This window comes from Hemicordylus capensis, chromosome 4 (assembly GCF_027244095.1).
Source record: "Hemicordylus capensis ecotype Gifberg chromosome 4, rHemCap1.1.pri, whole genome shotgun sequence".
NCBI lineage: Eukaryota > Metazoa > Chordata > Lepidosauria > Squamata > Cordylidae > Hemicordylus > Hemicordylus capensis.
In genome coordinates this window covers 104,720,435-104,735,222 of record NC_069660.1, presented here as the reverse complement: position 1 = coordinate 104,735,222, position 14,788 = coordinate 104,720,435, and the positions used below count along the sequence as shown (strand labels likewise).

The 14,788-nt window shown below is 41.5% G+C and overlaps 1 protein-coding gene across 13 annotated transcripts in view; it reads right to left on the bottom strand.

Moving 5' to 3' along the window:
• Positions 1-14,788, bottom strand: part of PDE4B (phosphodiesterase 4B) — a 442,933-nt gene that overhangs the window by 189,937 nt on the left and 238,208 nt on the right. The window contains exon 1 of one of the 13 annotated variants that reach the window (XM_053250561.1): positions 8,403-8,503. The exons of the other annotated variants lie outside the window; for them this stretch is intronic. Within the exon in view, the coding sequence (XP_053106536.1) occupies positions 8,403-8,449 (47 nt within the window). The 5' untranslated portion in view covers positions 8,450-8,503. Of the gene's footprint in view, positions 1-8,402; positions 8,504-14,788 lie in introns of those variants that run through there. 13 annotated transcript variants of the gene reach the window in all.

Genomic DNA, 14,788 nt, shown 5'->3' with positions numbered 1-14,788 from the left:
AGCAGCAGCAAGATTGACATTTGCATACAAATGGAAAGACATCCATTGCCCAAGTAAAGAGGAGTGAATACTTAAAGTGTTAGAGTTGGCAGAAATGGCAAAACTAACATAACATTATTAAGAAATAAATTTGGAGTATTTAAAAGGGAGTGGGACCCTCTTCTTGTTTACCTAAAAACATATTATAAAATGGATTTTTATCAGGCTTTTACGTGGTAACAAAAATGTTTTTAAAATGCCCTAGAGCTGATTTTCGTATGATTCATCAAGGGGAGAATGATTAAATTACAGGCAAGACTTGGGTATCATAACTGATACTTGTTCTAATGATAAGATGGAAGTCGTCATGTTTTTTGTTGTTTGTTTTTTGGTGTTTTTTCTTTTTTTTTCTTTTTGTGTGTGCGTGTGTGTATCTTATGTTGTGAAAAATTGAGTAAAAGTTGTTGTTGTTGTTTTAAAAAAGAGTGATTGATTTACCTAATGGCACTTGATGAATCAATGGCGGACCGGGGATTTCAAATAATGTTGCTTAGATTCATATTGCCTGGCTTGGATACAAATCTTGGGGGCTTGCAATGTTCATCTCAAATACAAGGTGAAGTGATCAGCCTCCTCTCTCTCTAAAGAGCTAACTGGAAGTGAACCCTTGTCTTGACTGACATGCTGGTGAACTCCAAGGCTCAGCTGGTGGGTGGGACTTAAAGAGCTGTTTCCAAGAGGATGGGAATTCTTTGTTAGAGAACCTAGGCTGGAGGTGCACAGGAGAACATGTGGCCATGGAGGCTGGCTGTAGGAGAATAACTGTAAAGTCTGGGAAGAAAGAATTACAGGAAGCTTGAAGCTTCATCAGGAATTTGTTCAAGAATAAGGGAAGTTTAGTCTAGGGTAGGCCGAAACTGACCGTTACTTAGCTCATGGGGACTGAGGTCAATTTTTAGGGTGCTGATTATTATAGTAACATTTAAGATCAATTAATTAAATCAAATCAAAGTGAAATTAATTAAAATGAATTTAATCAATATTTCAATTTTGAAGTTCTGGCAGGCCAAGATTAATTTAAATATAAAATAAATTGAATTAAAATTCAGTCTAATAAAATAAATACAATACAATCTGTACAAAATATATAATAAAATGCCTTGTTCTTCCTTTCCACCTCTGCCAAATCATCACATTTGAAGGAAAAAAATTAGAGAAGTTTTTCTCATAATTTTGGATAAGAAGAGTACACTTTGATCAGAAGGGAGAAGGGGAAAGAAAGAGGAAAAGGATGGGCAGGAGGCTTGGTATAACAACGATCTTTCCACTGTGCAGGTGTGCCTTGCAGTTGGGAAGAGACACAGGGTCAAATGGCAAGCCCTGTGTTGCTCTGGGAGCTGCCGCTGCCCCGCCAGCGGGGGGAGGAGAAGAAGGACTACTCCTGGCTCACCGCCTGGCAGCGATCCCTCGGCCGCACAGTGGCAGAAATTGAAAGAAAATTAAAAACATAAATGCCTAGAGGTTCAGGTCGGGGGAGAGGAGGAGGGGCAAGTGGAATGGCCCCACGGTCCAAGAAAAAAGGGCTTGCGGGCTGCATGCAGCCTACAGGCCATATGTTGTACAGGCCTGGTCTAGGGAAAAGTTTGTTCAGTCAGACTTTGCATTAGGGATGTTATATTTCTTTCGTGTGTGCTCTGCATATTCTGGATACTGTTCTATTATAGTTTACCTGCAATGTAATTGAAATAAGAAACACTAGCCTATGCACAATACATCTAGGGTGTTGCAAAAATCTCTTTAAACGTTTAAGCGTGCATTAAGACAACCTATTTTTGTAATCCCACTAAGAATTCTTAACTGTATCTAAAAAGCTGAGAAAGCCTCAGATGAAAGCAGTCTGTCGTAATTGAATAAAGCCCCCCCCCCCCGTTATTTTCTTTTTACAAGTCTCTCAGGGTTGGTTTTTAACTCAGGAAAAGTGGGGAGGGCAGGATTCCTCTGGTGCAAACATGTCCTCAAACATTCAGCAGCTATCAGTTTTCTCAACACATGTAGGCTTGCACATGGAAGATTTTTGTAATTGTCCAAGAGTCAAATTAAGAGAGTTTTTTCCTGGGTTCTTCCACCCCAAGCCCAGAGAGTTTCTGTAGACAAAAGGGGTAGTGGCGGCAGCATTTTGAACCTACCAATAATACACAATAGTTTTAGGAGAAGCCAAGCCAGGCAGCTTAGCAGGGATGATTCAGCATTTCTTCCCTTCCCATGAGCTTGCTCTGAGACAAAGGTTGTAATCCACCACACAAGGCAAGTCGATACTTCTTCTATGGCTTGGAATTTAATCTGAACTGCATAAGAATAAAGCTCCTCTCCCACCCCGTTTCTCCAAGCCCTTTCTCCCACTTCCCTTTCACTAGCTAGGGAAGAGTGGCAATTCATTGTGGGATGTTGGAGGCGAGATTGGACCACGTTGCATTCCCAATGGCACCACTGAAGACATGACAGGGTCCAATTTGGTTCATAATCAGAGCCAGAATAAACTAAGTAGTTATCTGAGTTGTGAATGAAAAGTAGTCTCGTCTTCTGAGGATACTGATAATTTGAATTCTTATTCAAATCAAGCTGTTTATATTAACTCAGAAATAGCTCAGGTCCCTACTACTAGTGATTTGTACAACACAAAACAAAATATTTTTTCTTTCTTGGCATAAATCTAATGTAAAAGCTCATAAATTAAATCCACACTACAAAGGCTCAATTATTTTTACAAAAAGAATTCTGGGTGCAAATAAGCTTTCTTGAAAAATGACAGCTTTAGACAATATTTAAATCTTACATTCTCTTCAGAGATCAGTCATTAAAATATTTTGAACCTAACTTCAGAACTGCATACATTAAACTTGTGAGGTTTGCTTTATCAGTCTCGGGCAGAAAATAATAAACCTAAGTTCCTTAACTTCTTAATTCTGTTTTATGTAATGACAGCTTTGCTGCTCTCCTTTGCAACACAAACTAAACACATTGTCACATTTTACAATGTCGGGGTTTGATTCTTGCTGATTTTCAAATGGGATTCCCAGCAGAATTTATATGACCTGTAATATCTGCTGCTACTATCAGATATTTATTTCACCTCAGTGGTATGCAATGTTGCTATCTAGAAAAGATTCTCTGCCCAGAGTGTTTAGCACTAATCACAGATATGGCTCTTGCAAGCAGTATCCATCAGAGAGAAGAAGCTTGCACATGCTATGTAATAATCACTGCACAAGCTTGCTTATCAATTATTGTAAAATATTCACATTAAGCTCCACAATACAGAATAGATATATTATCTGTTTTGTTAATTTCTGGCATTTAGCATGTCCAACGTACACTTTATGGCTGATTTGGCTAGAATACTTTCATCCACAGGAAGCTTTTATGGACCAAGAGCATATAATTTTGGTGTGCAACAATCTGCAGCAAATATTTAACTCAACCCAATAATTCTAAAGACAGTCAAAGGAAACCACTATCTCCTGCTGTCCAACCCATACATGTGTCATTCACCCTCAAACTTTAAAATCCTTTGCTTAAAAGGGTGAGCGTGGGCCTAGGCAAACAAAATTGCAAGGATCTGGTGGGAGTCAATGTACTAATATAATCCTACACAATAAAGAAGGCCGGGGTGGGGGGAGAGGATCACTTCCAATTCAGTCTGCAAGCAATATTCTTTTTGATGCAAATATGGATTTCAGTTAAACTGCCAATTCATTACTAAATCCATATAACTGTACCAATTTCAGTTTCATTCCACATACAATGAAGACAGAGTTTCTTAGAATTGGTAAGAGTGGATAGCATAGTATCTAAGATTGTGAGCTGTGAGCCTGGAAGTATATGGCTGAAATCTTGTATTAGCCGTAATTCATTTGGTGGAATTTCTCAAGCTGCTATCTCTCAGGTCCAGCCCAGCTCCCTGCCATCCCCAAAGACACAAAAACTTCAAGAATTCCCCAAAAATCAGCCCTTTGTTCAATCCCCCTTAAATTGGGGTGGTAGCTTCCACCCATTAGGCACTACCACCCCACCCCACTCTTCTGCCCCAGGCCCCACTTTCTGCCCCAATCTGCCCCAAACTGCCCCAAAGACATGAAAACTTCAGAAATTTCCCAAAAATCACCCCTTTGCCCAATCCCCCTGAAATTGGGGTGGTAGCCTGCACCCATTAGGCACTACCACCCCACCCCACTCTTTTTGCCCAGATCCCATTCTATGCCCCCGAACTGCCCCAAAGTAACTAAAACTTCAAAAAATCCCCCCAAATCAGCCATGATCCGAATCTCCCGAATTTTTTGTGCCCGAAATTCGGGTGATTTGGCTCAGGCCCAAAAAATATTGGGGGACATCGGGGGTGATTCGGTTCAGCCCCGAATCACCCGAAATTGCTTGTTTCGGGCACAGATCGTTCTGTGCCCGAAATTTTTTGCACATCCCTAATTAGTGGCCTAGGGTTCTTGAAAGAATTACTGAGATAATTTTTGTGAAGTGCTTTGAATATTTAAATTACTAATAAATGCTTATTGTTATTGCTATCCTTACTTCTGATATAAAAAATGAGCAACAGATTCTAAGAACTGGACATGAAATTAAAGGAGAACCCACTGCTCACAAGATGAAATTGTCACAGATCCCAGCATGCTACCACCATGTATCACAGCCTGGTCTCACCCAGCCCCATGATCTTAAGTTTTACAACAGCTACCAAGTAGATTTTTGTATTGTTTTTCCCCTCTGGCTGAGTCTACTAAATCTGCATTCCAGACTAGGGGTGTTCAAAGAGGCTCAAAACTGAACCGGTTCTATGTTGAACCGGTTTGGTTCGAAGGTTAGGAAGTTGCCATATACTGAGTCAGACCATAGGTCCATCTCACACAGTATTGTCTACACAGACTGGCAGCAGCGTCTCCAAGGTTACAGGCAGGAATCTCTCTCAGCCCTATCTTGGAGATGCCAGGGAAGGAACTTGGAGCCTAGATGCTCTTCCCAGAGCGGCTCCATCCCCTAAGGGGAATATCTTACAGCATTCAATACTTCTAGTCTCCCTTTCATATGCAACCAGGGCGGATCCTGCTTAGCTTAAGGGGACAAGTCATGCTTGCTACCACAAGGCCAGCTCTCTTCCAGTTCAGGGTCAAGCTGAATTCCCCCAGGTTCAGCTCGATCCTGAACGGAACACCGCCAGTTCAGGGGTTCGATGAGCCTTTAATTTTTTTTTAACTTGCCCCCTATGGGGAGCTTCTCCAAGGTGGTGGTGGGGTGTCCACAGAGGTTTTCCCCTCCCCCTGTACGCCTCCTTTACTTTAAAATTCACCCGGTTTGGGCATCTTCGGCCCTTTCCAGGCCATTTCCCTGGCGCAGCAACCATTTTGGAGGCCGCTGCACCTGCGCAGTGGGACCCTGTGTGGCCATGCTCATGCAGGGTCCCACTGCAGCAGCCTCCAAAATGGCCAGTGCACCAGGGAATAGGCCCAGAAAGGGCCAAAGACACCTGAAACTGGTGAATTTTTGGAATTTTTTAAAAATTCAAAAGCTCATCAAACCTCCCCCTGACCAAACCAAACTGGGGGAGGGTTGTTTCCAAAGGGGGCCAAAACTAAATTGGCCCAGTGTGGTTCAAGTTTGGTTCAAACTCATTGAACCAAACTTGTGCACATCCCTATTCCAAACCTCTGTCTTATTCAAAGTCAGGTTGGGTGGAAAGGCTTCTAAGCATGGGAAAACAGACAGAAGCTACACATTTTTAACTTCAAAACAAGAAAACTTTACTTTAAAATAGTTTACTTTGAAACAGTAGTACTTTGGAAAATTTAGTACAAAATAGCAACCATATGAGCACAAGGAACAAATAAAATATGAGGAAAAAACATCCAATCTATCCTGGCCTAATACTGGGCTGGGCCCTCACTCAGAGTCCTTACCAAGAGTCTTCCTCCAATCACCCCTAATCAGCTTCTGCAGCAAGCCTGGCTTGTCCCTTGCTCAGGCCAGTTCTGGTGCTTCAATCCCAGACTGTTTCTACAGCTGCTTTAGGAGCGATTCAGTCCTCTAAAGAGTCACAATTCTCCCAGTGATATCTCAGCTCTAGGGCTGTGAGCTCACACTCCAACTGGCCCGGCCTGAGGTCGAGCTGAACCCATCAGGTCAGTCCAGGGTGGGTTGTTTTTGTTGTTGTTGTTCCTTTTTTAAAAAAAACATTTAAAAATGGACAACTTACCTCCAATGCAGAGCTTCAGGGGGTGCTGCCAAGGGGGAGGGATCTCCTGAAGTTCCCCCTCCCCACACCAGACTCTCCCCGGTCTCAAACGGCCCATTGCGGGCCTCTCTGAGCTGGCAGCAACGATTTTGGAGGCTGCCATGTATGTGCACTGGCAGCTGAGTGGCCAGCCATGCAACTTCTAAAATGGTTGCAGCTGCAGAGAGGAGCAAAATGGGCCATTTGAGACTGGGGGAGGCCAGTGGGAGAGGAGGAGCCCCAGGAGAAACCCTCTGTGGCTGTGGCAGTACCCCCCTGAAGCCTCACAATGGCAGTAGGCCCGCCATTTTTCATGTCTCCCCACCACCACCACCAGCTGGGCCCAAACCAGTTCAGACTCAAATCGGACTGAGTTCAGTTAGAGACTGGATCTACTTGAACTGAACCCAGTTTTCTGGTTTTGTGCACACAGCTCTCTTTCTAGCACCAGCTCGGATTCTCTCTGACTGTGACAGCAACTTGCATTCCTTGAACTCCTTCACTTGTACTCTTCAGCTCTCCAACTTGCACTAAAACTCTGCTGAAGGCAGCCTCCTACTTTTCTCCTCCAAATCTTTTTCAAACAAACCAATCAAAACAACTCAAGTTCCCTCCATTTTTTTTAAAAAAAACATATCCAATCCAATCAAACCTCTCTTCCCTCCAAAATTAAGCCAGTATAATTCTTCTCCCTCCAAAAGCAAACTGTAGAACAGAAAGTGTAAATTTTTGACCCCTGCACAGCCTTTTAACACAGGAAGTAGTAGCAGCAGACTTTTGAAGGTTTATCCTAAAAACTCAGGTTAGTGTTCATAAATATTACAGTGTCTTCTTGTCTCTTACCCTCAACAAAGTATCTGTGGCACACTGCAGTTTGCTCAGATTCTCCTTCCATCTTTTCTGCGATCATACTACCTCCAGGAGTGGCTGGTGAAGCTGGGGTTGGGGGGAGGGCAAGGCAGCGGGGCAGGTTCTTGCCCTGCCAGGTTCTTGCCCTGTTCTTGCAGCAGCCTCTTCCTCTCTCTTTTCTCACCCCAGCTTTAAATTGCCACATGCGCTGGTCATTCACCTAGTGAACCAATCTGGCAATGACCAGCTCAATTTAAAGCTGTGGCAAGGAGAGAGAGGGAAAGAGAAGCCGCAGCCAGCATCACCAGCCACACCCAACAGTCTTCTCCATGCCTTCAGCAGTCTCCCAGTTCTTTCTTATTATGACCTCTGTCCCAAGCTGCTCAGATTCTGTCTTACATGTGCATTGTTTAGTCTTACCCTGAATAACAATTTTTACTCATCCAATTTTTACTCATCCAAATGGATATAATGTCCATTTGTATTGAACTGTCTTAAATCAAATACTTCTGAAGAAAAAAAATTTGTTTCTGGTGTATGAGCTTGAATCTTATTGTTTTAAATTATAATCTTAGCTCAATAGTATTCTAAACAATAATGATACAATGTTCAAAAGCACTTTCCAAAATACCCAGGGTTATTACTACATTACAAGTTCGAGATAGAAAACTTATACCCATGTATCAGTGTCCTCTGTACACAAAGACAGACCTTAAAAAAAACAACAACCTTGAGTACAATCAAAGGTTTAAAATACAACTTACTTTTTGGAAACACTACTCTCCTCACAATTGCTCTAGACTGAGGAAGTTCAAAAGGAACAATAAGTATCAGTGTCCACAAAAGCAACTAGAGAAAACTGTATTGCTAAGCAACTATGTAGAAGAAACAAAACCACATAAAACTGGAAGTTACAGATAATAGATTCAACTCAAGGACTTTTGCGCCCCCCACAAGTTTTTGTTATTGTACAATCCTTATAAATCAGTCACCCCTCCTACAGAACTTTGCATATAGAACCAGCAACTCAACTTTATGACAAGCATTAACAGAAATGTTTAAAGCAATTTTGCTGCTGTTTTGCCCCAGTCTACCAAAATTGCGGGAAAGATTGATATTTTTATAATCTTGGGAACCTGGGGCAATGTCACAAAATACCTTATGAACATTTTCACAAGACTGCTTTCCTATCTTGTTATGTGTTCTAGTGCTATTCTGTATAATTTAATCAGCTTAAGGTAGATGCACTTACAGTTATCTTGGACTAACAAAGTCAATTCATTGGTAAAAACAAACTTACCATATCCATGAATGACGACGACTACGAAAATTATTAATACTTAACATCTCCCAAGTTGATTTTTTGTTAACATTCTTCACAATTTATTCACAATCATCTTCTTATATTCTAGAATTGTCCTTTTTTTTAAAAAAAAACCACTTGCTAATTCAAGGAGTTTTTATTCTTTGTGATTATATGTCAGCTCCCATTTCAGTGCGGATGTCACTTCAAATATAAATGCAAATGACTTGAAAATCAAAATTCAAGGGTGCGTTCAGAACATCCTCTAAAGCCTTCCATAGTTCTTTGCTTATATCAGGGAGAAAAATCTATTCTTGGCAAAAAGATCTTGACTGCAGTTTCCTGTTTTCATTTATATAATCCTTCTCCAATGATAATGAAATCCAAAAATGAAAAGAATCAGCAGGAAGTTTATTCAGCACCCAGCCATCGGCTTCAGTGAAGTCCACAGTGAAATCCAAAGAAAAGTTTCTGGATACATTTTAAACTTCACATTACTCATAGTCCTCTTTTTTTACTTCACATTATCCATGCAGCTGTAATACTTCCTATTTGACTAGCTCTACATTGTTTAGTATTACTGAGCATACTGGAAGCAGCACAGAGAATCACATTTCTTCAATAACCTATGATGCTGCTGCAGCAAGGGAAAAACATTGTTGAAATTATATTTTCCTCATCACTTGCTATTGCAGGGGGAAAGAAATATACCAATTACAGTATCAGCACTTGAGATTGAAGGTAAAAATTGAACAATTTCTCAATTTTCGCTTAGGACAGTGGCCTACACATTCTGGAGATAGGAATCTCTCTCTTTATAGGTAATTATTATTTAGAATAGCTTTAGCTAAGGATATAGATGCATTTAGAAGTTTATAATAGACCCTGGTTTTTGGATATTAAGACGAGAACAGCTTCGGTTAGGAAAAGGAGGCAATTACAGCCCTGCAAACATCTCAGAGCAACCATGGACCTGTCTGAACATATATTCGGCTTGCAGCCAATAACAAAACATAGCTAGAAAAAGAGAGACTGGAACACTATACATATGTCCATATCAAGGATCAGAAGCAGTGATGGTTGGTGATATGAGAAGCAGTGGTGATATGAATACTGAGCTGTTAAAAAGAAAGGAGAGAGAGGGGGTTACAAAGGAAACTTTGAACCCTATAGGTTGCTGTCAATGCCCATTTGCTTTATTTATGGAAGCATATTAAGACTGAGCCGGGGGGGGGGGGCTGATATTCGAACAAAAAGAAAGATACAATTTATGGACATACTCAAAACAGAGTCCTGAAAGCATAGAATATTACCTCCTTTAAAAAGTAGACCCACAAGTTACTGAATATAAATAGGAGGACACAGGGCACTGAATACTACAGATATGAAAGTAAAGAATTTGACTGAATATTAAGAGGGAATATGCAAGTTTATTTAGAAAATGACATATATTACATACATTATTAATATTTAGTAATTTTCAGATTACATTGTATATTTAAGCATAGTACATCAAGAATCTGATTCTTTTACTGGGTACAAGAATTTTCGCTGGGCCAAATGACATGCTATGTTAAGTCCATCATTAAATTGCCAGGCTTGTGAAATGTCATGCCAGAAAACAGTTATGGGGGAAAGGGCAATATGGTTTGGGACTGAGGTGAATAAGGGAGGATTAAACGCTTCCCTCCATTCTGATTTCCTGCCAAGAATCATCTCCAGAATAACTATTGGCCCCTTCAGTGGTTATTTGCAACCAATAGATTTTCAGCAGAAGAGAGTTTCAGCTGAAGAAAGTATTAACCCCCCTTCCCAATGCACTGTGATCTCGAACCAGATCTCTCTGACACACCCAGCTTCCTTTGACAAGAAAAGGACACTTCCAGTCCATTTTCTGTGTTAAGCCTGCCAAGTAATGATGGGTCTAACATAGTGTGTAGTTTAGCTCTCAAACAACTTGAAGCTTGTATCCAGGGGCGTAGCAAGGTTGGAGTGGGCCCAGAGACAAGATTTTAAAATGGGCCCCCCCACTCAAAGTCCAGGGCCTCCGCACACACCAGGCCCCCAAGGATTTAAGTCTGATATTCCAAAATAAGTATGCTGCCTGGAAATACATTTCACTGAATACACACACGCACATGTCACAATATATAGAGATATACATTGAGTACTATACATTTGTTTTACTTTTAATGCCTAGAACACACTAGAAAGATGAATGATTAAAATGGGCCCCTCGCTGCAGATTAGCAAAGGAGACTTTCAACCATGCAGGGTGAGCCTATGTTTGTTTTCTCAGAATTCTGAACAAATTCAGTCAAGTTTGATTCCAGGAGGTTTTTCACAGGAGGCTTTTAAAGCCCTTTAACACACATGTCCTCTGGAATGGAGGTGCTGCATTCACATGTTGGCCAGATTTACCCTGAAGTCCCTGCAAGTTATTGGGGAGCAGTTCACACACAAGAAAAATAAAATAAAATAAAATAAAAGCAGAAGACATGCTTCACAGTTCTCACTCAGACCTTCTGGGTTGCAAAACAACTTGAACATAAGTGCATTTATAAATGAATGAATAAAATAAATATAATACTGTTTCTTCCAGAAGTTTTTGTAATTTTCTGCCATGAAACAAGCCACTTATAGGACTTTTTAGATAGTTTTTTTTAAGACAGCAAATTTTCCAAGCTGTTTAAAAATAAATATTCAGAGACTTCTCAGTCCCTCCCCCCCATATCAAAGCCCTATGGCAAGCAGATGCCTATATATCCGGGTGGGGAAGGTAACCACAAAAAGGAGTTCACACTACCTGGCAGCAGGGGGTCTTCTGCTGCAGAGAACAGTGGAGGCCTCTCTGGCTGCCTCCTCCTTCCTGGCTTGCTTGGGCCCTACTCGAGTTCAGGATTCACAGAGGCCTACACCAGACCTCCGTGGAAGCCCCGCCCACCCGCCGATCAGCTGAGAGGCGGGAGAAAAGGAGCTCTTTGCAGAGTGTCTGCTGCTCCATTGCCGGCCAGGAGAACAAGCTGGGGAGACGGCGAACAGGGCAAGTGGCTGAGGAGCCTTGGGGCTGGGCAGGGGGCAATGGGGAGTCACGTGAGGTGCCTCTGGGGGGCCCCTCCAGGCAGTGGGGCCCCCAGACAACTGTCTCCCCTTGCCCGATCGTTGTTACGCGCCTGCTTGTATCATGCCACATTGCGGAAAAATAATTGGTTTTGCCTCCTGCAAGTGATCAGGGAAAGCTCTATACTCTAAATTTCAACAAATAAAGAGACTGAATTACCCCACAGACAGAGGTTTAGGTAGACATTTTCTCAATTGGGACACAGAGACAAACACTGGAGGACCAGGATTGATAAAGGAGACTTCCAGCAAAATGTTTTGACATGGAGGGCAGAATTACCATTGAAGGGCCCTGCTCTTACTTACCCTCCTGTCGCTATGCATTATCTTTTATGGTTTTATCCTGCCCCTTTTCTAAGGAGCTCAGGGCTGTGTATTGTGTACGTTGTTAACTTCCAGCAGGAATATGGGAATGTATGAAGCTGCCACATACCAATCATTGGTCCATCTAGCTCAGTATTGTATACCCAGACTGTCAGTGGCTTCTCCAAGGTTGCAGGCAGAATCTCTCTCAACCCTAAACTGGAAAGCCAGGGAGGGAATTTGGAAACTTCTGCATGCAGATGCTCTTCCTAGAGCGGTTCCATCCCCTAAAGGGAATATCTTACAGTGCTCACACGTCTCCCATTCATATGCTCTGTAATTCATATTATCATGCTCACACATGTGTATCTCATGCATTTGCAACCAGGGCAGACCCTGCTTAGCAAAGGGGACAAGTCGTGCTTGCTACCACAAGACCAGCTCTCCTCTGGACCTGTGGTAGCATGTGTTCAAAGCAGGCTGGTCGCCAGAATACTCCAGGTGGGGATAATAGAATAGGACCATGATTCTATTTTGTTGGTTTTTGGAACTGGGGCCATGATTAAGAAGGACAGCTGGGGGCATTCGTATTGTGCCACTAGAGATGAATTTCTTGGACTGGCACAGGATGAACCCGAGCGAAACACAAAAACAGGATAGCTGGAGGGACTGGTATTGTTTTGATTTACATTCTTACCAGAACCAAATAACTGCTAAATTCCATATTTTCTTAAAATATGGAAACTGATGTCATTTTGCTGCAAGACCTGAGCGCATCCTGAAATTAGCAACAGATGCCTAGTGAGATTCATCAAATTAACTCTGCATAACATTTCCTGCACTAAATTTTATGAATGGTAGACTGTGGCTCTTACACTATCCCTCGTTCCATCCACCCTCCCGCCTTCCACACCCTTCCTTTACTTAACATCCAGCCAGATGAGGACTTCTGGATGGCTCAAAAGCTTGCAACTCATGACTCTGTGTCAGTTTGGTTGGTCCTAATAAAGGTATTATGGAACTATGGCTTTTGGATTTCTTTCTAATGGACCAGCATGGCTACTATGATTTTTCTCTAAAATATATATTATCAGGGCATACAAAGGAATGTAGGGAGCCTATCAGTAGGCTAACAGCATGAATGATACTGAAACAACCTCAGCTATCAGTTGAACAGTGAACTGCTATCTGCCAGCGGCATTTAACAATGAGTCACACACCACAGCTGGAAGAATATAATGATTGGCCCAACTTCTGAAACCAGGGTTGGCCAATAATGCCTGTGAATTCAAGCGATGAGCATGAAAAAAAGAGGAGGGGGGAACACTTACACAATTTTACTGTGTTTTTTAAACTAGAGATGTTAAACTTCATTTTTAAAGGAAAATACTGATACACACTAAAACAAGCTTTAATGGATTAAATTATCTGACAATCAAAGAAAAGAAACTGCTGGTCAGAAGGGCTCTGTGTCCTTTTCTGTAGACATTTCTTTTTCCTAGGCAGAAGCACAAATCTGTACTTAATTACCCTGGCTGACATTTAAAATTAACCACTTCACCCAGTGGGGAAGGAGGCTCTACAGACTGTATTTCTTCAGTTGTGTTTTGAGCTTTCTTCTAGTTTTAAAAAAGATTTTTACATACATATTCTTATACACATATTTCTCCTATAACACCTTATCATTTTCAGACAAAATTTAAAAAGCTAGTTTCCACTCTACAACACCTATTACAATGAAATATACAACAAATATTTATATACCACTTTTCAACAGAAGTTCCTAAAGCAGTTTAGATAGATAGATAGATAGATAGATAGATAGATAGATAGATAGATAGAATTACTCTTTGTCCCCAAAGGGCTAAAATCTAAAATAAACATAAGAGACACACCAGCAACAGCCACTAGAGGGATGCTGTGTTGGTGATGGATAGGGCCAGTTGCTCTCCCCCTGCTAAATAAAGAGAAACAACACTTTAAAAAGGTGCCTCTTTGCTCAGCAGGGAAAATATGTAACATTTTACAGTGTAATATCATAATCATGCCAGACAGTTCCTGTATCTGTAACTTGTACTTACTACAGATTGTTCAATCTAAAGTAATAATCCCTTTTATCGATAACACATTCATTATGTACCAAACTACTGGTTCTAACGCTCCTTTGAGTAGTTATTTTTTTATTTTAAGATAATGAATTAGTCTCCCATATTTATTTCAATAGATATGTCCCTTCATGTATTCTATCAAAGAAAAACCACAGGGCTCCGTGGACGACACTGACTCGATGGCACACTTTACCATACCTTTTATGTACACCCCATTATTTTGCAGTACCTTTTATACTATATCCCATTATTTTGCATGGTGTATCATACATATTGTCAGGGGTAGGTCAATACATTTTGATGCTTGGGGCAAATATGATACCCCTCCATCTGCAGTCAGGTGCTCAGTATTCTCAGGCCCTAATGCCAAGACAGAGACATGCAAGGACTCTCAGTCTCTGTCACCAAGCCAGGCAAAAATGAAAGCAGGGGCATTGGGGAGGAGAAAAGAAAAGAAGCGGTGCACCCTAGAAAGGCGAATGAACAGCATGCCTCAGTTGGTTGAGAAATGGTAGTTGAAGTAGGCAGCATGGATGCCCAGGGGTGGCACCTGTGGTGGTAGGGGACTGGCATTGGTGCTGGCTGCCCCTGTGTTCCACCATCTGTACTTGTTCCCCTCTCCTGTCCTCTTCCTCCCCTCTCCTGTCCATTCTTCCTCCCCTTCCTTCTGTAATCTCATCTGCCCTTAAAGTAGCTTACCTTCTTATTTGTGGGTGTTCATGAATATAGCACACCTGCTTATTTGTGGGTGCACACATTTTGGTAGAGGGTATAACTATGGACATATACTCATCTTTCTAGGAGTGAATTTTGCCTATTTTCAATCCATAGCTGAGCTCAATCCATAGCTAT